The sequence below is a fragment of the Culex quinquefasciatus genome, chromosome 2 (genome assembly GCF_015732765.1).
Source record: "Culex quinquefasciatus strain JHB chromosome 2, VPISU_Cqui_1.0_pri_paternal, whole genome shotgun sequence".
Classification (NCBI taxonomy): Eukaryota; Metazoa; Arthropoda; class Insecta; order Diptera; family Culicidae; genus Culex; species Culex quinquefasciatus.
In genome coordinates, this window is record NC_051862.1 from 48,836,018 (window position 1) to 48,860,102 (window position 24,085).

Sequence of the window (24,085 nt, forward strand, 5' to 3'; positions counted from 1 at the left end):
AAAGTACTTTAGTGAAATTTTGATAAAGTGCACCGTTTTCAAGTTATAGCCATTTTCATGTAACTTATTTCAAAAAGTCACAGTTTTTCATTTTTTTAAGTTAGTGTACATGTTTGCCCACTTTTGAAAAAAATATTTTTGAAAAGCTGAGAGAATTCTCTATATGTTGCTTCTTCGGACTTTGTTGATACGACCTTTAGTTGCTGAGATATTGCAATGCAAAGGTTTAAAAACAGGAAAATTGATGTTTTCTAAGTCTCACCCAAACAGCCCACCACTTTTCAATGTCGATATCTCAGCAACTAATGGTCCGATTTTCAATGTCAAAGTTATGAAACATTTGTGAAATTTTCCGATCTTTTCGAAAACAATATTTTCAAAATTTTCAAATCAAGACTAACATTTCAAAAAGGCCAAACATTCAATATTACACTCTTTTAAAATGTTAGATCAAAAAATTCCTTCAAAAGATACAGATTTTTGAATTTTCATACATCATTTTTGTATGGACAGCTGCCAAATTTGTATGGAAAATTATATGGACAAACTAATGATGCAAAATGGCTTCTTTGGGCATACCGAAGGCACCAAAAAATTTCAGTCGGATTAAAAAATACAAAAAAAAATCGAATGACCGAAATCCTAGAGAACTGCTCAACGGTGCAAAATCTGGTTCCGGAGACATGATTTTTTTTTGAAAAATAAATGTTTTTTATAAATGTCGAAAAACCGGACAACTTTTCTTGAGGCACTTTAAATTTTATTGATAAAATGTACATACCGCAATCAAGTTATACCTACTTTTGGTGATATTTTTTTGGTTTATTTTTGTATTTACATCCTTAAAAAAATATTTTATGAAAAACTGAGAAAATGCCGTATAATTTTCTCTCTGAGACTTTGAAAATGAGATACTTAGTTTATGAGTCCCCTAGTTATACTGTAATTTTCAACTGACGATATCTCGGGAACTATCGATTCCATGCTAATGTTAAAAAATGAAACTTTTGAGAAATTTTCTGATCTTTTCAATTCAACCAAAATTCAAAATTTAAAAATCAAGTATAGCTTTTGAAGAGGTCTACAAATAGATAATTTTCCTCTTTTCTTATTTTAGACCAACTTTTAAAATTATTTTTATAGAAAAGATCATAAAATTCACAAAAGATTAATTTTTAACATTGAAAATCAAACCAATAGTTTCCGAGATCTGTTGAAAATTACAGACAGGCAAATTAGGTGACACTTAAAAAAACTCATATCCTTCGATTTGAATCATTTGTGATGCTTCATATCAGAAACTTATTGTCCAAATTTCAAACTTAGAGAGAAAATTGTACAAAATGTTCTCAGCTTTACAAAATAATGTTATCAGGGATGGCTATCCTTCATCAAGTATTTGAAAAATAAAATCGTTTCCGCAAATCCGCAAATTTTAGCCTAAAAGTGCTTTTTGTCAAAAATCGGATCAGTATTTTTCGATTGCAAACGGATTTAGCTTTAAAAAACTTTTTTTTCGGCTTTTTGATATTTTTTCAAAAATGTATACCTCTTGAAGCAGATTTTGCACCATTATGCATCATGCACTATGGCTCAAAACAAGTCTTTTTGAGTCCTTTAAAACATATCAACAAATTTCGAAAATAAAAAAAGTGTATTTTGGGAATCCCACTTTCAGTAAAAAAAAAGTTGATGAAAAAATGGATATTGTCTTAAGAATGTAACTATTTTTTTATTATTAATTTATCATGCTAATTCTTCAAGCCGAATGAGTACAGAAATGAACAGTGCGAGGAAAAAGCTACCGCACATCTGGCGCGCCGGGGAATCGAACCCCGCTCTTTCGCATACCGTTTATTATTATTATTTTAAAGTCTCCAACTTTGCTGAAGACCCCAAATCGATCAGGAAATCCCATCTCAAAATACAGATTCATGAATTACGTTACGTATGACCTGTCAGCAAAATTGTATGGAGACTTGAATGGAAAAAACTAATGATACGAAATTGCTTTTTTGACAAAGGGAATGTATGGATAAATTTTATCCAAATTTTAAAAATTCAAATTTAAAAATTGCGAGATAATTTGTGAAAATCTAGAGAACTACTCTATACTGAAAAAATCGTTTTGGCAGAAAACCAATGTTACTAAACATTATTTTAATGGCAAATGTTTTTATTCCATTAGCAAATATCATTATGCATTTAGCAATTGCAAATATTAAATCCAATAATTTTACAAACTGCATAGTAAAATGGCATGTAAGCTGGCATGATTGTGAATATTTACATTACGAATAACCAGGATGAACTTTTTGTTTACAAATAGACAAATGCTCAAAAGTCTTTAAAAATACTTTCAAAAAAGATTGACACTATTGAATTTCTTACATAAATAGGAATCTTTCAAATTATACCTAATCTTATCGAAAAATATTTTGAAAAAGAATTCATCTGGTCTGTTTAATCCTATAAACCCGAATTTTATCAAAATAACAAACATTCCATGTTATTTTATATTATTCACTGCATTACAAAAAAGGTTTGTTATCCTGAATTAAAAAAAACTGCGTTTTAGAGCAGCAAAAAATTCACATTTCTTTTTCTTTATAAAAAAAAAACAAAAATTAAGAGGTAGGAAATTAAATTAGACAGTTAAACCTTATGATTAAATTATTCTGGTAAGATGAAGTTTTTATTTTTTATTGAGACATTTGTTGACATTTTTTGATAGCTAACCATTACCTAGAATATTATGAAGAATATGTGTCATGTTTTTTCATATTGTTAAAATCTTTCGATATTTGTTAATCATTGCATTTTATTGCTTTACCATTTTATCCTCCACTTCACTCGAACTCAGCCAGAGCTAAACGACAAAAACTTTTTTTTGTTTCAAAACATTTAAAAAGCATGTTTTATCACAGTGATTTTTTTTTTTTGTTTTTTCCCCTCATTGAAGACTTTGCAAAAAATAAAATCGAGGCCAAAAAACTGTTTTTTTTTTTCAAGTTTGACAAAAAAAAGGAAAAATATTAATGGTAAACAGATGAACTTTATTTTTCAATCAAATCAAGATATTTAAAAACGAAACGTGCAAATTAGTGTAACCTAAATGTTCTAAAATTTGTTGAAACTAGGAACATTTTAATCATGTTTTGAAAACTTTCTTTAAAAAATTGTGAAAATAAAACTGGAATGTTAAATTGTTTTTACCGCACTCCACCTCCTGAAAATGTTTGTAATTACCTCATTGATCGATAAAAATGTATGCATTTTGATTTTTTTAAGCAAAAATTTGAGAAATAAGTGACCAAATTTTAAGTCACTTTCATTTATCTTAGAAAAAACGTTGAAATCTTGACGACAAATCATCGTTTTTATCAAAAATCGGCTTTTTTTAACAAAATTCAAACTCCTTCTCCCAACCTCCACAGAACCACGGTCTGGACTACCTTAGCACGGACCCGTACGGGCAGCCGCTATCCTCGCTCCACCACGCACCCCTGCATCACTACAACCAGCTGGCCGGTCTGCGCCCCTCCCAGGAACAGCTCGGCCTGCACCGGTCACACCGAGATTCCGAACTCCAGCAGCACGTGGTAAGTGTACGCTTGAATGAATTCGAATCGCCGAAAAAAAAGCAGTAATCACTTTGGGAAGTTTCTTTTATCGCTCACTTTCAATCGCACCAACATTCGCGACTCGTAAAAAAAAGATCCGCAATGTCCCAAACACCTTCAAGTGGTCATAAAGTTGAGATATGTTGGTCGAAATGACGACGGAGGGGTGGTCAAATCGATGACACGAGATCACACGAGCATTTTTTGTTAATTAATTCGGGTAATCCGTGTTTTTTTTTGGATCTACAAGCTGGTACACGGATGCTCTAAAGCTTGAAGATTGCCTTCATCCATTAAATAGAGACGTGCTGACACACAGGTCGAAAGAAACACGTGACCCTATAAAGTCGGGTACACGGAAAAAAAATACTTTGATAGTTTTGTTTTGACAGTAGATAGAGGTACTTAATTAAAGATCGTTCAAATTATCTCCCACTGTCAAATGTTTAAATAACTCTTTCCGTGCATCATTTTAAATCAACCAAAACTAAAAAAAATACGAAAGTCATGTCGAGCTTGTTATAGCCGCAGACTTGGTGGCTAGTTGTTGAACCAAGATCTTGATCGTGTCACGCGTCACGCGGCGAAGTCATCGCGATGGAATTTTTGGGAACCCTTCGTTCGCAGGTGGCCCTTGTTACGCCCATGTGACCCACCACACCCCACAATTTTAGACAGTCGAGGTTTCGTGAAATTAGACGCAGTAATTATCTTTTTCCGTGGATTGAGATTTCACCCTTACGCAACGTCAGTTTTGGTCGTTTGCATCAGCTGAAACTATTTCAACATGCTTTCCAAAACTCGCACAGCTTCTCGAAAGAATTTAAACCGAGTTCGAAGAGCAACCACACGGAGGTATTTCTCTCCACATTCAGTAAGAAAATAAACTTCTAGCCCAACTATTCCGAGCGATCTCTAAGCTAGCTTCTTAGAGCACAGCTCCTCGACGTCTTATCATCCCAGCTATTCCAAAGATAACGATAACAAAGACGGTTCCTTCGACATCCCTGCCGAAGCCGGAATCGAGCGGAAACCAAACGAGGGATATCCACATAACTCAACCCACCCTCTTCCTGTTGGCCAAAATATTCCCAGTTTAGAAAACCCCTCCGCTCTAAACTCCAGACTCTCTAACATGCCAAAACTTTGCTCGAGCTCGGCAGAAAAAAAAACAACCTCAATGTTGAGAGAGGGGTTCTGCAGCAGCTCCGAACGGGAATGTCAACAATTTTGCGTATCATAAACGATGACGGCAAAATTCATAAACATATATTCGAGAGCTGCTGCTGAACTGCGGGAAAATCCAGCTGGGCAACTGACTTTCACGAACCAACCGCTCGATATAATAAAGTCATGTAAACGGTTGATCTGATTAGACGAAGGAATTTAGAAAGCAAATAACTTGCGCTATTAAAATTGATTTTTTGTTGCATTTCTTACAAATATTATTCGCAAGTAGCAAGGTTGGTTCGGGAAGGTTAGCTTATAAGTTGGTATGCTTATGAGTATTGACAGATTGGTTGACAGTTTACAGCTGTACTTACCTGATATAATTTTAAAACACTCGATAACTCAGTTAAACTGCATCACTCTAACCACTTTTCACTTCAGTTCAATCTTGAACTCGCAATTCTGAAGTGAACCTTGAAGTCCGTAATTGAAATGTCAATTTCGAAAACGCCGAAAGTTATGCATCTCGTCTAACCTTCTCAAACAAATCTTGCACTAATCAGAGCATCGCACAAAAAGTACTGCGTGCCGCCAGAACGATTAAGAAATTACGAAAGAATGTCGGATCCCTTCCGCATAGCATCTCCCTGACCCGGGCACCATTTTCCAACTTCTTCTCTCCGAGCTGGAGAAAGAAAACTTTCCACATACTTTCCGCGCGTGGGAGTTGTTTTTTCCCTCGACTGTAGAAAAATCCTCAAATGTTGAAATTGTTTTCTCTCCCCGAGCCAAGGATAATTTGACTATTTTAGATCGCGGCCAAATTCCTTCCCCCAAATCTTTTTGAAACAACTTGTTCGTTCTTTTTCTTAATTTTCCCTCATTTCCCCTCCTCAACAGACGCAACTCTCGCACGGCTTCCCGTACTCGGACCGGAGGAGCGACTACAGCGGCTCGATCGGCAGCGGGGCTGGCGCGACTCGGTTAGGCGCCCACGAGCATGACCCGCTGTCGCTGCACCAGGCGCTGCAGAGCGCGGTGGACGACGGCCAGAACCCGGTGATAGACGAGAACGCGGGCTTCATGAGCGATCTGCCGCTGCTGAAAAGTGAGTACAGTTTGGGAACGATTTTTTTAGTGGTAAAAAAACTTGGAAGAACCTGAAAGTTAAGAAATAATAAAAATCTAAGATCTTAAAATCTAAAAACAAATGAACTTAAAAATCTGAAATTTCCAAAATGTAATATACTTCAAATTTGAACATGAAAAAATCCAAACAAAAAATCAAGTTATCAAAATCTAAAAATAATTACCTGAAACTTTAAATACCTGAAAATCAAAGGAAGTAAATATCCAAAATCTATAAAAAAAATTAAAATCATTCGGAAGCCTGAAATTCTAAAAATCTTAGAGTTTTAAAATTTTAATATCTGAAAAACCAAGAATTTAAACATCTTTACAAAAATCTTAGGTCTAAAAATCTCATTGAATGGGAGTGCAGTTTTCAAGGAGCAAAAGATACGTTTTTCAATTTGTGATAATGTGTAGAAAGCAAAAGTTAAAAAAACATCAAGCTGACACAATTGTAGCCATTGATTTCTTCCTTTATTGTGCTAATACAGCCAAAACGATGGAAACATGATGTTTTGTTTTTGTAAAAGAGCCAGAGAATCGGTCTTATACCTTTAAAAATTCAAATGTCGAAAACAAAATAAATCTAAAATTCCTAAAATCTATTGACCTAAAAAACTAGCTTAAAAACTTCAAATATTAATATAAAATTTGTAAAATTTATTGAACTAATTAAAATAACTAAAAAATAAAACAAAGCTTAAAAATTTAAATAACCAAGAATTTGAATACACAAAAATTTTAATAACCAAAAATTAAAATAAATGAAAATTGAATCATCTACAAGTACAAAAATCTGAAAATTTAAAAATCTGTAATACTAAAAATAAATTTATGAAAAAAATCAAGATACAAAAATTAAAATGTAACAATCTAAAATTCCTGAAATCAAACACCCAAAAAATAATAATAACTTAAAATGTAAAGATCTTGAGCTTTTTTAAAGATCCAATAAACCAAATTTCCAGTTTTTTTCTGTTTAGGTGTTTTTCAATACCCCTAACTCAAGGCGGTTCAAAAAACACCCAAAAAGCAAAAACTGGAAATTTGGTTATATGGACCTTTTCAAAAAAAAAACTCCAGAGATGTAAAAATCTGCAAAAAAAAACTCTAAAATTCTGAAAATTTAATAAAAATCTCAATATAAAAAAAAGCAAATAAATATAAAAATCATAAAGATTCAAAAATCAAAAAAATGCCACAAGCTATAATTCTAAAAAACTAATAATTAAAACAAAAATAATCTGAAAAAAATATCGAAAACATTGAAATCTTAAATTCCTAAAAATCCTTAAAAATTTCATAGCCTTAAAATTTAACTATCCTTAAAATCTAAGGATCTAGAAACACAAAAATTGAAAAGCTAAGAATCTAATAATCATGAAATTTTAATTTCTAAAGTTATGAAAATTTCAAAATCTAACGATCTATAATTCCCAAAATCATGTAACCTAAAAAAATTAATGACTAAAAATTTTAAGAAGTAAAAATCTTGAAAAAAAAACCTAAAATTCTTAAAAAGTAATAAACTAAAAGTTTAAAAATTTAAACACCTAAAATACAAAAGTAACCCATAAATCATAAAATGTAACAACCTAAAATTTAGAAAATCTAATAACAAAAAAATCATCTAAATATCCAAAAACGCCGAAACTCATTAAATTTAAAAATATCGAGAATTAGAAAAGTCTGATAATTCGCAATTCGCAATTCGCAATTTTCAGTGTAAGAACGGGCCTTGACCGATCTTATGCACTAGGTTCCCGACGAACACGCACTGCCCTTACACCTACATCTCACCCTTGCTCTGAGTCAGTACGAGCAGCACGCTAGAACACGCTTTGAGTGTTCGTGCCAGGCATGCACACCTTCTTTTCCGGTTACGCATTTTAACTCGGCCGGGGGTGGTACATTAAGTAGGGTTTGATGTAAGTATAAGCGCCTAACCATTTATAGTGTGCCTATCAACTTTCATTAAAGCAAAAACTGTTTTATTTTTAGTTTGAATTCAAAAACTAATTGTTATTTACTGTGTATTGTTTTCTCCTGAAATCTTCCCTATTGTTGAGTCTGTTTATCTGTTGCTATTTTTTTTTGTCGCGGTGTTTTGTTACAATTTTTGGTCCTAAACATGTTATAAAAGTTTACCAAAAATACAATAGTAATATTTGTGTTAATCCTTTAACCATTCCATAAATTGAGTAAGGGCTCAAACCTCACTTGTTTGAAAAAAAGGGTGAAGTTTGAAAACAATTGAGAGTAAAAGAGATAAAAATCAAGTATCAATAGTAAGAGAATGATGAGCGTATTTTGAAGAATAAAAATGAGAAGCTAGATGTATTAGATGTAAAATTAGACAATAGTTAATAAATAGAGATACAAAATAAGCTTAAATTATAGTAATGATAATTTATAGGACAGATAAAGAATTATTCAAATAAATAAATTCGCAATAAAATCAAAAAAGATTAGGCGAATGATAAATAGACTTGATATTACTAGTACATTAAGGAAAAGTATATTTTTAAGGAAAAAAAAAAAAACAAAGTTTGTTACAGCAGTATCAATTGGTAAAAAAGATTGGAAAAGCTTTGAGAGATAAGAGAATCAAAAATTAGTAAAATCAAAATCAAATGTTGGATATTAAATAGAAGAATCAGTGAAGAATTGGGAATCAGAAGAGCAAAATAAAAATAGGAGATAGGTGGTAGCTGAGAATGAAGAGAGGAGAAACCCCGTTGTGCGATGTTTCAGGTACATCCACAGCAGTTGACTCAACATACTGCGAATCAAAACAATACCGTCTACAATCACAAATTACTTCCCTTCGCCACATTGTCGCGCCCCTTTCTTTTAGCCGTCTCGACTCTGACCCGCGGTGGTCAAAGGTTTACGATCCGTTTCCACAGGCCACCAGCTAGGTCATCATGAAAACCAAGCCAACGTGGAGGTAAGAAAATAGGACACTCGCAAGGAACCAGAGCTATACTGTTCTGATCAAGATAATTCGGATGTTCTAACAGAACTACGGATGTAGTTAGTTACGCTCCTTCCAGGATGTTCCTTACGTGGACGTCAACCGAAGAGCACGCAACAAGGTCAGTGCCATTGCATGCTCTTAGGTATCAATCCTTGGCCTGCTAGAAAAGTCTGATAATCTAAACATTTTAAGATTGTATGTTTATAAATCTAAAAATATAAAATTTTTAATAATTCAATATCCTAAAGATTGAATATTGAAAAACCTAAAGATCCAAAATACAAAAATATTTAAAAGATCTCCAAACTTTCTGAAAATCTGATAAGCTAAACATTTAAATGCTTGAAAATGTCACATATAAAAATATTAAAATTCTAAGAATCTAAAGATCTAAATATAAAATAAATAAAAATAATGTAAATAACAAATCAAAAATTCTTTTAAAATTTTAAACTATGAATCTAAACGTTTTTAGATTTTATTTCTAAAAATCTGAAAATCTATAATATAACAATTTAAATAATGTAAAATATAAAAATGAACAAAACTTAAAGTATAGAAATATTAAAATTTTAAAGAAAGTTTTAATTGTAATACTCTACAAAATCCGATATTTTAAAAATATAAGGTTCTACAAATATATACTTTCTTGCAATCTCGCTGTGAAACTGTCTACTTTTCCTGACCTTCCGGAGAAACGAAACGGCCTACTTTTAACTACCAAAAAACAGATTTGAAAATTAATACCTATACCAGTAGGACTTTTCAGCACTGAAAGGGGTGCTGAAAAGTTGAACTTTTCAACACTTGTATCGAAAAGTAACATTTTTTAGTATTGTTTTGAATTAACTCAACACATGAATGTTTGACATAAAAAAGCTTTCGGTAAAACTCGTTAAATTTTGATATTAAAAATCTAAGAACCATTTTTCAAATAAATAAAGTATAAAAAAATATCAGAATTTAGAAATCTAAAAATCGAAGAATAATTATTTTTAAATATAAAAAAAAATCTATTTGCAAATTAACTACATTACACAAAATATGAAATTTTGGTCATACTGAAAGTTTTTATTCAAATCAGGTTAACAGTGGAGGAATATTGAGAATAATAATTTAATAATACAACAATAACTCGCATTTGGGTAATTCTCCGCCAACTCACACAGCAGTTGCCCCGACCCCTCTTCGATTTGCGTGAAACTTTGTCCTAAGGGGTAACTTTTGTCCCTGATCACGAATCCGAGGTCCGTTTTTTGATATCTCGTGACGGAGGGGCGGTACGACCCCTTCCATTTTTGAACATGTGAAAAAAGAGGTGTTTTTCAATAATTTGCTGCCTGAAACGGTGATGAGATAGAAATTTGGTGTCACAGGGACTTTTGTGTAAAATTAGACGCCCGATTTGATGGCGTACTCAGAATTCCGAAAAAAAACGTATTTTTCATCGAAAAAAACACTAAAAAAGTTTTAAAAATTCTCCCATTTTCCGTTACTCGACTGTAAAAAATTTTGGAACATGTCATGTTATGGGAAATTTAATGTACTTTTCGAATCTACATTGTCCCAGAAGGGTCATTTTTTCACTTAGAACAAAATTTTTCATTTTAAAATTTCATGTTTTTTCTAACTTTGCAGGGTTATTTTTTAGAGTGTAACAATGTTCTACAAAGTTGTAGAGCAGACAATTACAAAAATTTTGATATACAGACATAAGGGGTTTGCTTATAAACATCACGAGTAACTTTTTTTCGTAAAATCGCGATAACTCGTGCTGTTTATAAGCAAACTCCTTATGTCTATATATCAAAATTTTTGTAATTGTCTGCTCTACAACTTTGTAGAACATTGTTACACTCTAAAAAATAACCCTGCAAAGTTAGAAAAAACACGAAATTTTAAAATGAAAAATTTTGTTCTAAATAAAAAAAATGACCCTTCTGGGACAATGAAGATTCGAAAAGTACATTAAATTTCCCATAAAATGACATGTTCCAAAATTTTTTACAGTCGAGTAACGGAAAATGGGAGAATTTTTAAAACTTTTTTAGTGTTTTTTTCGATGAAAAATACGTTTATTCGGAATTCTGAGTACGCCATCAAATCGAGCGTCTAATTTTACATAAAAGTCCCTTTGACACAAAATTTGATCAGTAGTGTGGCTTTTCGGGACGCGCAGTTCTGTTTTTTTACCTTCTTTTTTTTTCATTGTTTTTTTTTCACTAGCGTTCGTTGGCCGATGAGTTTTTTTTGTGTTGTTCTCTATTTATAGTTTTCTATAAAAACGTACCTGTTTTTTTGAGACTAGCAAGGCGTATTGCTGGATTAAGTCCTTTCCATATCATTGATGATTGGAAGGCACGCCGTCGAATATTTTTTAAGGCTTATAATAGAAAATCATTTCAATAAATGAAGCCCTTCCTACATCACCGTTGATCGGAAGGCACGCCGACGGAGAATTTCTGGAGAATCGCGGTCGAATTAATACTATATTTAAATCCCTAGATAGCTATCTTTCCGCAGCCGGCTTCCTAAGATTTTTAAAATTTCAACCAATAAACAAATTGCTTATGGTCGCATCACCTACCACAGTGAATCCTGACCTCATACCCATCTTACTAACCCCTCAAAACTCATGTGATACTTTGTCGGAGACGCAGTCGATTTGGCGGTCCCATCACTCAAGTATCGGACTAACATTCCCATCCACTTCCCCGTGTCTTACCTCTGGTCGTGGCCGGCGTCGGTATTGATCAGCACGATAGGGACCTTTGAAAATTGCGAAGGGGTGATGATTGGTTCCTACTTTTCATCTGTGGTCCACGGAGCAATGTTTGGGGGTCCTGGTCAATAACGAAGTAGCAGCTACGGGTAGACACCAATGCTATGCTATGCTATGCTAAAGTCCCTTTGACACAAAATTTCTATCTCATCACCGTTTCATGCTGCAAATTGTTGAAAAACACCTCTTTTTTCGCATGTTCAAAAATGGAAGGGGTCGTACCGCCCCTCCGTCACGAGATATCAAAAAACGGACCTCGGACCTCGATTTCGTGTGAGTTGGTAGAGAATTACCCATTTTACTTATTTATGTACGCTGAACTTGGAAAATAGGAAAATCAAACAAATAAAAAACAAAATATTTAAACATCATGACTCGATTTTCCGGAGTCTCTTTCAACATAATAATACCTACTTCGGATAGTCGAAGTTTCGGGAAATTCGGTTTTGGATAATAGAATCCATTAACTACGAAAACAGCACGGCCAAAATAATTAGTGCTCGGATTGCACACAAAATTTGTTTGAAAGTCCCTTAGCCTGTTTGTTTTAATTTTATCATTAAGGTGATCTTACTCAAGTTTGGGGTTCCTTTAAAAATAAGTGGTTTTCTGCGATTGAATGGGCTCAAAAAATCTTTCAAAACCGAGACACTGTTTTACAAAATAATTGAAGAGTTTTTTTATAAGTCACTAAGTTTTACTATCTGGCAGCACTGTTTGGCGATATCGGTACTTGATTAAAATTGAAATATTATCACGCTTTAAATTTTGTTACAAAAAAAAACTTCCGGACCATCTTTTTGATCATAATTGGATAGGTATTTTACCAATCAAGCAAAGGAAGTTGTGAAAAATTACCATTTCTTCCGCATGCTACCGGATAAAATAACCATTTCCACTAGATGAGTGAACCAAGCCAAAATACCAACTGTAAACCACGAATGAATCGACATTCGCACCGATTTCAGAATACGCAACAAGATCTTCTTTTCCAACTCACGTTCCAACTTCTTCCTTCCAATCCAGATTCAGCTGGATCTCCAGAAACTCGCAAGTGAGGAAGCCATCGAATATAATGGGATTATAAACGATCCAAATGGGGCTTTTTATTCGCTCCTTAGCTTCCCAATCCCAAAACAGAAGTCTCTCGCCGTCATTAGCATACTGATATTGTCAGCCTCAAAGATGCTCCCAAACGAAGGTATAACTGCTTCGTCTATCTTTGGAAGATTATCTCGGATTGTCTGGTCCGGAACACTAATCTAGTCTGTACGGTACCTGCTCCCGATTCGTGCAGGGGAAGTTGGGGATCTTCACCAGCAATAAACTACAACTCCCTGCTGGACTACAATACACACAGGTCGTCAAGTGCGCGCTACAAATGAGCTGAGAAAAGCAAATCAACCGGAGAAACTCGATCTGTTGGTTGATAAGATCGGGTCGCTGCAGGTCCCAAGGGGTCTTGACTGCTGCTGCTGATCGACATGTTAATCTGGACGGTGCTGCACGCAATCTGCCGTTTTAGGAAGTGCGAAATGTCTGTCGCTGGAGATCTCTTGATAAGGTCCATTGCAGATCTGCGCGGAGGTCGGTCGGGGTGTGCGCTAATTAACCGGAAGAATTTTCGTCAATATCTGCAGGGTTGTTACGGACGGCGCGGATCGCGCGGATGGCGCGTTTCGCGCGGATAGCGCGGATCTGGCGCGGATTTGCTGGCTAATTTTGCTCAGGCGCGGATTTCGCGCGGATGGCAATTTTGATAAATAAATTAATTGAGAGAGATAGAATTTCTTTCAAGTTATTAAGAAAAATATTGTCAGGAATTACGATAATTTGTTTTTCCTTTGAGTGCAAGAATTTCATATTTTTATTAATTGAATTTTCTTCTGAAAATGTTTGTTTGTATTTTCTTAGTACGAAACGTGGAAAAATGAAGATGAAGATTATGTAGAAATTATTTTTATATGTTTCTTGTCATTTCTTAACATCTCCGGCTCTGAATATTTCATTTCTTTGAGTTTTGAGTTTTCAAGTTTTGAGTAATGATTTTGAACCTTATTTATTTTTAATTTTATACTGAATTTATTAAATTTTTAACGTTGTAAATCAAATATTACAAACTTTTCCCGAAGATATAGAAATTAGAATGTGTAACAAAAACTATTTTGGGGCTTGTTCTGGTGGGCGCCAAATATGAGCTTGATTGAACGTAACAGAAGCTGACCTCCACTTTAAAATTTTAGATGGAATTTAATCGTAGAAATATTTTTTTTTCAAGATTTTAACATTCTTGGCGAAAATAAAAAGATCAGAACATTCAAAGCTTCTGAAATTCAAACAATCGAAACTTTTTTTTGTTTTAATACTTTTTAGGCCGTTGCAATTATTTTTTGAAGTTTATGTCCCTCAACTCTGACCAAAGTCGAGGGGGGAGGCAAAAAAAAATGGGAAATTAAAATTGAATTTACGAGCCACGATTTGAACATTTGAATGAAAAAAGTGTTTAAAAATGCATTATACACCTGTCCAGTTGTTTTGCAATCATTAGTTTCCAAAATACCTAAGTATTGACAAACATGCAGAAAATGCGTTTTAGATTGTTTTTAGTTGCTTTGACTTTTATTTTCATTAAAATTTTGAAGTTCTTTCGATTTTAACAAAAAAATCAAAATACATATTAATTTTTGTTCGAAATTTCTAAAATTTCAATTTAAAAAATCTGAAATTTCTAAATTCAAAATTTTAGAAATCTGAAACTCAAAATACCAAAAATTTGAAGATTAAAAAAATCAAAATTAAAAAGTTGAAATTTAAAAACTAAAAAATAACAAATTCAAAACAATATAGAAAACAACAAAAAAAAATCTAATTTTAGTATTCTTAAGCTTTTAATTAAATTCTTAAATTCTTGAATGCCACAATTTTTGAAGTCATTTTTTCTGTTAGAGATTTTGAAATGATGAGAAGACAATATTTTAAATATCGGAAATTAAATTTCTTTCGTAGTGAAATTTTAGCGAGGATTCTGGATTGAAAACTGTATAAAAGTTCGTAGATTTTGAATTTTTAGACTATCGAAATTTAAAATTTTATCTACTTATAATTTTAGATTTGGATTTATTTTTGAGCTTATATTTTTGAAGTTAAATTTTTAAGTTTTTAAATATTGTATTTTCTATTTTGAAGATTTTTCATGACCTTTGCTTCTACCGTCTCTTTAGGTATTTTTAAAAATGGATTTATTGTTTTCATTCTTTTGGAGCTTTTAAACATAAACCGAGTTTTTTTATCAAATACTTTCTGTATTAGTTTTCCTCATTAAAAATAAAATTTCTTTAATGTTGATCGCGATATTTTTTTATATGGCGCGGATTTCGCGCGGTTTCGGAATTTAGGTCGGCGCGGATTTGGCGCGGATTTTTTTTCGACTCTCCCGTAACAACCCTGTATCTGCACACCCCTTATAGTGTGTCGTAAAGTTCGCCATGTTACGCGTCTTCAGGGGGTAAATCACAGAGGGAGACCCTCTCGATTATTGGCCAGATGAGCCGCTGCGCCGGGCCCAGGGAGTGCGTAAAAAAGGTCGTTAAAGCGCGCGCACAGATTCCAAAGTACCCTGCCGGTAAGGACGGCGGCGGCGGCGTTGGACTGTTGTAATCCGACTCCATTATGAATGTTCAGCGTGATGTTTGTCGGCCGACCTCCTGAAGGTTTTTGGGGTCCCAGCCAGAAAGAAAAAAAAAAACATAAATAATAATACGCATTGTTGCAAAAGGTAAAAACATGCTGATTTGTTCCTGTCGGGAGGGGTGGAGGGCTGGGGAGAGAAGGAGGTAGCATAATAGACCTCATGCTCGGAAGATTGTGAAGGGAGGGTCTCCCGGTGAGGTGTCATATTCGGGAGTTGTTTATGATTTTTTTTCTGGGTTCGTCTACATGTTCATTTTACACTTTGGCACCCAGCGAGGTGTGAGATGATGAAGTTGTGAAGCAATCTGAGGGATTTGATGTTGAGGAATTAGCTGGATGATGGATGTTGGTAATTTAAGCCGGAGATATTGAAATTGGCTCGTATTTTAACATCGTTTCTTTGAATCTCCAGATAAAAGATTAATTTGGCAGTAATTAAAGTTTAATCTAGATAAAAATATATATTGAATTTTCATAACTCAAATCCCAAATTACTAATAAAGTACTGTTCTGAACAACAACAACAAAAATGCTAATTTCACCACTTTTCTCTATCCCAACCAGACTTCCCCATCACCGACATCAAGAAGGACAGCAGCCAAATCAACATCGGCGGACCGTCGGACGTGTTCTGCTCGGTACCGGGCCGGCTCAGTCTGCTCTCCAGCACCTCGAAATACAAAGTCACCGTGGCCGAGGTCCAGCGGCGACTCTCCCCGCCCGAATGTCTCAACGCGTCCCTGCTTGGGGGTGTCCTCCGACGGTAAGTTCGACCTCCAAAAGTTCAGCTTCCCTCATTAAGGGCGCGCGATTTTAATTACTCGCGCGAAATTGGATCAACTGCTCGAAAAGCACGTGATATCCATCCAAGAAAATTGAAGAATTTTCTCTTTCTCCCCCCCTGCCAGAGCGAAAAGTAAAAACGGCGGCCGATTGCTGCGGGAAAAGTTGGAGAAGATCGGCCTGAACCTGCCGGCCGGACGCCGCAAGGCTGCCAACGTGACGCTGCTCACCTCGCTGGTGGAGGGCGAAGCGATCCATCTGGCGCGGGACTTTGGCTACGTGTGCGAAACCGAATTCCCCGCCCGCCAGGTCGCCGAATATCTGTCCCGGCAGTACTCGGAACCACAGGAGTCCTACCGGAGGAAGGAGCTGCTGCTCAACACCAAGCAGGTACAATTACTAAAACGATGTCTAATTAGCACCCTAATTTCTAACGCGAACTTTTCAAACCTCTAGATTACGAAAGAACTGATGGACCTGCTCAACCAGGACCGGTCCCCGCTGTGCAACACCAGACCGCAGCACATCCTGGACCCGTCCATCCAGCGGCATCTGACGCACTTTTCGCTCATCTCGCACGGGTTCGGCTCGCCGGCGATAGTGGCGGCCCTCACGGCCATTCAGGTTAGTTTAGGATTTTTTGCGATTCTCAGACTGAACAAGACCAAAATACATTCGGAGACGAATCATAATTTAAAAAAAATGCAATTTTTTGCGCTACGTAATTTTTCCTGAAATTTCTATCAAAATATTTGACGTTATTTAAATTGATAAAGAAGAATCTTTATCAGAAAAGTTTCAGCGAGCAATCACTTCTAACGGTAAAATGAAAACTCGAAATATCAATTTAAAGATTTTTGGAAGGACTATAAAAGTAAGACACTAAATAACAAACAAACCAAAATAAACAAAGAGATTCATAAAAATATAGTTTACTCATTTAAGTACTTCTAAATGTTTATGAGAGAAATTTAGCATCATGCTCCACCACGTTCCTTTTACGCTGGTGAGAATTGCAGCACAGATACTCTACAAAAAATATTAAGACCGCAAACTGAAAATTAGATAAGAAATCTTGTATTTTAATGATAGAAAACATATCAAAACAAACTTAGCGGCCCTTCTCGACAGAAAAGGTCCTACTTGACAGTTCGTTCCAAGGGAACCATAGTTGATCCATCGACAAAACGTTGTCTCGCAATTTTTGCTTGCATTAAAATGAAAAAAAAGTGCTCGGAAATTGTTTTTTATTCGAGTTTTTTACCGTTTTACATAAAAATTTACTAAGACCCTATTGCCGCTCTCTATCTCGCGTTCACACAATCTCGTGTGACATTCTCTTTTCTCTCTCATGCTCGCATTAACAATCATCCCTCCACCCAGAGCGTAGCCATGAATGCCGCCACAAAACAGAATTTTCCATCGTAGTTAATAGGGACGTAATGCGTGGTCGGTTCCCAATCTCCCTCTCGCGTTCTTTCATTACGGTTTTCTGAGCAAACAAAATAATCTTCGGCGAGTGTGCATGAGCGAAAAAAAGATAAGGAGTAATAGAAAAAAATGTTCTTTCTGGCAATGGCGAGATAAAAGAAAAGAACTCACATCTAATAGACGGTCGCTATAGGCAATCAAACGTCAAAATTACCCCCCACTAGAGGGCGCTCAAACTTGGGGTGATGTTTTCAATATAACCTACAGCGAGTAAATTGGTTTGAAATTTGAAATTGTTTTATTTTATCATAAAATCGACATTAATAGCAAATTATACCATTTTCATGTAAGAAATAAATAGCTTAATTGATATAAACGAAAATAGATTTGTGATGGCCGATTTAACCTGTTCATTATCTGATTCAAAATAAGGGAATATTTTAATCAACCAAAACCTAACTAATCAATTGAGAATGTAGATTATTCAAGTGGACAAATATTTTTTAAAGTCACTTCTACCATAAAAGCAGAGATCTGCTTGAAATTCAATGAAAAGGCAACTTAGCAAAAAAATCAAAAAGTCAATCGATAGAACTTTTTATTTCTTACCTCCTGTTAACTTTATTTTATTCCAAAAGATCAATTTTCTTTTAAAAAACCTTAAAATAGTTTTCACTCCCCTTTGCACTTATCGCGCAAAAACGTAAACGTAACCTTGCACCAAAGTTCTCCTACTCGAATGTAGGTGGCGAATAGAGTTTTTAGCTTTGGTTTTGGGGGCCTGCAGGAATCACCAAATGATAGTTTTTTCTATCAATCATTCACAACAATGCACATAGGAAACTGAACCCTGCAAAAAAAAAACCTCTTTTATATGCTTCAAATAACCAAGCCATGTCCAGACCAAAATCCATGATAGAGCTGTCAGACCAAAACTGTCAGACCAAGACAGTCAGACCATCGAGCAAAAAATAAACAATCTTGGTTTCGGACATAGGTGCTCACAAATCTGGCAAAGACAATTTTAAACAAAAATAGTTTATTTTATTCAAATGACTGGATTTGTGTTTCCTTTCGTTCCATCATTTCCTTGCGAATAACCAAATTCAATGTAGGAGTGTAGCACTTTTTATGTAAAGACAAGATTTTTCGAAAACATCGAAATTAGTACGAAAACAATTGAATCCTTGGAAAATTTAGGTTTCTAAGTGGCTTCAAAATAGCTTCTCATGTTCAATAATAATTTAAAACTATAAAATATCAATTTTTATACAAAAAACGTTACTTAATCCACTATTAGGTGGTTGGTGCCTTCCTTTCATTTATAGAGTGATTCCAACCCCCCTAAAGTGTCCACATGGTTTATGGATCTCCCCTAACGTGATCGCAGCACCTAAGAGGTCCTAATAAAAATAAGTGATGAGTAAAAAAACAGACTACCTACAGACTTTTTGTCAAGATTATACAGACACCGCCTTTGAGGAAAATGGCATCCCTCTACACGGCTTTTTCGTGGCGATCAGACCCGACCAATGGAATACCCGATTCGAGTGGTAGTTTGACAGTTCGCTCCATAAGGAATACATTGCTTACTACCAATCGCGTCGGGTACTCCATTGAGGTTATGTGAATTCAGACCATTTTTTAAACTGCATGTAACTTTTGATAGGTAAGTCAGATCTTGAAAATTCTTAATCCACAAGAAAGGTCATTTCAGAACCTTTCTAAAAATATATAATATGGCAGGTTTTCATGCAAAACCACCCTTTTCAGCAAATTGTAATATTTATATGCAGCAATTTTTAAGCATAAGTTTTGATGTGCTTTACTAAATCTTATAAATTTCAATAGGGAATTATGGGACCTCAAGACGAATCGAATGAGGCCAATACGGTCAAAATCGGTTCAGTCAGTGACGTGATATTCCAGTGACATTGATTCGGTAAACATGTCTACATACAGCCAAACACACAGACATTTGCTCAGCTGGTGATTCTGAGTCGATATGTACAGATGAAGGTAGTTCTAGGAAGTCTAACTAAAAAGTTCATTTTTCTAGTGATTTTATAGCCATCCCTCAGTAAGGTGAGGAAGGCAAAACCCTTAAGTGGATATTCCAATCCGTTAACTTACAAAGCCTAGAATTTTTTGTAAGTTTTCCTAGCTGTGAAGGAAAAAATACTTTTGATGTACTTTTTGATTGACAATATGGCATTTATTTTTTGCATTTATAAATGAAATAATTTTTGACGTCTTTAAAAAAATCAACAAATTGGAAACACTGCCAGGTATACTTGGCCATATCCAGAGCAACATTTGAAAGGGGCGGTACGACATTGCTCTTACGGCCTTTCATTACACGCGTTTAAATGGGACGAAAGGCCGTAAGAGCAATGTCGTACCGCCCCTTTCAAATGTTGCTCCAGATATAATAGTTTGATATACAAAATTGATATTTTTCAAAGCTCGATGCATCTGATTTTTTTTTTGTCAAAAGGAGTTTTAAGTAACGACGTACTCAAAATTCCGACAGTATATTTTTTTTTAACGAAATAAAAAATTCAAAAACATAGTTTAAATCGCTTTCATTTCTTGTTACTCAACTGTAAACAATCATGAGGCATGTTTTTTATGGGAAATTAAATCTGCTTTTAGAACCTGCAATTTTTTTTTCAAATGTCGTGGTTTTTGTAACTTTGGAAGGTTATTATTTAGGGTTTAACTAATTGGAATCACAGGATTGATTTGAAAATAAGAGTTACAAAAAGGTTTCGATAGCATTAAAGACTATGAAGATTCCCAATGATTTAAAAATCTGAACCGAGAAATATTGAAACTTTAACTAATCACAATCTATTTTTCTTCCTTTTTTCCAGAACTTCCTCAACGAGTCCATCAAGCACATGGACAAGATGTACCCGGGCAACGGGGGCAGCATGGTCACGTCCTCGCTGGACAAGAGCAAAATGGACAGCGACAAGAAATGACAGTTATAAAATTACCTGTTCACTAAAATTGAACGATTTTAGGCGAACGAGAATGCATGACTTAGTTAAACCGACAAGTGAGACGCACTCCTGTATAAAGAAGTAAAGTAAAGTTAAAGAAAACCGCAATTATTGTGATGTAAATAGAGCAGATTAAAGCCAGGATCATATTTGAAGGAAAACAGAAGGTTACATGATGAGATTTCAAAACTAGATTGATTATAATTAATTATTATTGGTCACCGCACCCCGCATGCGAAATGTTCGAAAGTCTGCACGTTTTAACTCTCGGTGTTCTCAATATATTTAACTGTAATCAATTGAAGGCATAATCGTAAAGTATTGTTTAGTATTTTATAATCCTTTTTGTGATAGCCTATTGTTTCGTAAGGACGCAACTATGAATAGGATCTAAACGAGCGTTGTACATTTCCATCCTATGTTTTTGTAAATCAATGTGGCCATTGATACTTGTTTGGTCTGCAAATCCATTTTAGCACAACCGATTGGAGAACCAATCGAACGCAAAAATGACTGACAAGAGCACCTATAGGAAGCCTATTATTTATTGTTTAAACTTAAGCTTAGAACAAACCAACTTTGACAACAAAGGAAAGAAGAGGAAAAAAGAAGCGACGCCGGTGAGGCTCGAGTTATTAGTGAAGTCATGTGCCAAAAGAAAGCTACAAAATTCTCCAACATCGCCATAAATTCCATCTCTCCCTACAAAAAGAAAATGTGCCAACCTTTTTCTATTACTTGACCAATTTTAAATCATTTTCACTTTTTTTAACCCCTTATCCTTAAATCATTCCCTCACGTGCCATGATTCCATTCAATTTTAAATAAACGCCAGCCATATCCGTTATCCTATGTTTTTTGAACAAATCTCGCAGCAAAGAGGCAAACCCATCTTGAATAATCACACAAATTTCTGCTGTCGAAAAGATTGTACAAAACTATCACACACACCCACACACGCAAGCAAAGCAAAACACTTAGCCAACATTTTTCTTCCAATCGTCGTCAGAGTATCGAAAAAACAAAAATCAGCATTGTAAATTTTCGTAACATAATTTACCTATTAATGAAATAAGTAAACGAACAAAAAAAGAGAACCGCGAAACACGCAACACTTTTGCTCCGTAAAAGTTGGTGTAATTGTACAAACAAAAGATAAATTAAACAAACTTGATTAGCAAACAGAACAAAAAATAAATAAAACGTTATTACAAAACTCCTCGAGCACGAAAATTAAACGCATCAGCGCATAAAATGTGTTTAAAAAAAGCAACCAATTGTGTCAAATTTTAAAAGCAAGTAAAAAGAAAACGCGAACCAAAAAAAAAGGTTAATGAGAATAGACCTAAGGTGAAACTCATTCTTTCCATTTTTGTTCCGAATGAAAGCACAATCCCCAAAAAATAAGCAAAGGAACACATCCTTCACACTAAAGCAAACACATCAAACATTCACACTCATCTTCACCGTGGAGAGCCCCCGCTAGAGCAAATTAAGCAAATCAAATACACAATTTACGAGACAAAAAACAAGAAGTTGTAAAGGGACGACGGTGTTTAAGAGCAAATTTCAGAAGTATTATAAATTTAAATTAATGAAAATATATATATTTTAAACTCAATCCTAAAAACGCTGCGTTATTATTGTCTTTTTTCGTCCCTTCCCCCAAAGAATCCCCAACAAACCATACATCGTTATATAAATAACTCTGAGCGTTTGGTACGGTATGTCCACGCATCCTTCCCACCCTGTTAATTTCTGTGGAATGTGAGCCTGTTCACAGAATCTGCATCGCAGCAAGCCTTAGTGACTATAATTCAGATTTTTTTAAATACCGCAATTATTAGCGAAAAAGTATATCGAGAAATTTAAAAGAGAGATGTATGCCGATAACAGTGAGAGAGTGAAACTTTCCCAGTTGTCAGGATAAACTTCACCGAAGCTAGACAGAAAGTTTAACGCCATGTTGCACTCTCAACATCTCGATATTTGATTTTGTAAAACAGTGTCCCTGTCCATTATTTGAAATGTTTTTCTTTTGGTTTTCAATGTTTTAAAAAGAAATCGCTGTGAAATTTTTCAATCTTTCAAATAAAAATATTTTCAAAGACTAATTCAAAACCAAGTATAAAATTTCAAAAGAGCAACCATTTAAGTCTTATAATGTCCATAATATGTCCATAAACCACGTTAACACCTGCTCCAAAAAGACTCATCCACTGGCGAGCACAAATCAAAAGCGATGCAAAACTGTCCCAACCGTTTCTTACCGTTTGTCACTTCCACACCAATCGCTACGGAACTCTCTCTCTCTCTCTTTCGCTCTCAATCCAATCGGGTAGTGAATCAAATCTGGAGTATTTTTTTAAAAGGTCCAATAAGCCAAATTTTCAGTTTTTTTTTCTTTTTGGGTGTTTTTTCATACCCCTGACTCAAGGCGATTTTAAAAACACCCAATAAGCAAAAACTGAAAATTTGGTTTTTTGGACCTTTTAAAAAAATCCAGAAATGGTTCAGAAAAGGCTGATTGCGCTATGTCGCTCAAAGCTGACTCAAAATAGTCTGCGATCGGCTTTTTAATCACTTTAAAAATTTCTTAAAATCAATGTTATTTTTTAAAAAATGAGTGCCGCGCTGGTATTCGGTTAGTTTCTTTCCTCGCTGTACATATTCGTTTGGGACCATCCATAAACAACGTGGACACTTTTTTGGAAATCTCAACCTCAACGCGTTTGGCGCACGTACAAGTTAGACTACCGTAAACATTTGTAATTATAACTCGGGACTCCAGCAAGCAACTTCAACCAAACTTCGGGACAATGCACATAATGGTTAGCCAAACAAAACGTGTTTGTTATTGTTTACATTTAGTGCTTTCGTTTTTGTTTATTCATGCGCGCTTCAGACGGCAACGATTCGTTTGGCGATGAGTGGTGAGTGATTTATGATCATTGAATCGAAATACAGTACCCATGTTGAAACGTTTCATTTCGCTTCGCAAAATTTTGGATTGCTACCCCGTATAGAGCCTTAAGACGAAGTTCTTCGTCAACAATTTAAAATATTTTTTTCTAGCTGGAGTTACCCCTCAAATGGATGTAACTTTAAAACGGTACGATTTATCGATTGTAAAAATAGCTAATATAAATTTTTAGTGTTTTTTATAACAAATTTTGGTGTGTATCTTTGTGAGCACAAACAAACACGCACTTTTTCTTGTTTGATAGTTTATAAAATTCGCTAACAAAGCAAAATGTAAATAAGTAGGCTGACGTTTCCGCACACAAATGCACCATCAAAAAGTGCGAGTTTGTTTGTTTGTGTGTATACAGTCGGGCCTCTATCATCCAAAGCTTCGATTATCTGAAGTTCGATTATCCGAAGTAGTGCGTCCATCCCGGGAATTCCCGGGACAAAATTCCCGGGATTTTTCCAGAATCAAATTCCCGAATCCCGGATTTTTTGAATTTCGTCCCGGGAATTCCCG

General features: G+C 34.9%; 1 protein-coding gene across 7 annotated transcripts in view; it reads left to right on the forward strand.

The window, feature by feature from the left end:
• Nucleotides 1–22,222, forward strand: part of LOC6046760 (transcription factor AP-2-epsilon) — a 287,781-nt gene extending 265,559 nt beyond the window's left edge. For all 7 annotated transcript variants that reach the window (XM_038252308.1, XM_038252306.1, XM_038252305.1 and 4 more), the window contains 6 exons: nt 3,438–3,602; nt 5,694–5,901; nt 15,941–16,139; nt 16,285–16,549; nt 16,616–16,783; nt 20,467–22,222. In XM_038252308.1, coding sequence (XP_038108236.1) covers nt 3,438–3,602; nt 5,694–5,901; nt 15,941–16,139; nt 16,285–16,549; nt 16,616–16,783; nt 20,467–20,577 — 1,116 coding nt within the window. In that variant the 3' untranslated portion in view covers nt 20,578–22,222. The remainder of the gene's footprint in view (nt 1–3,437; nt 3,603–5,693; nt 5,902–15,940; nt 16,140–16,284; nt 16,550–16,615; nt 16,784–20,466) is intronic.
• Nucleotides 22,223–24,085: the final 1,863 nt, after the last annotated feature.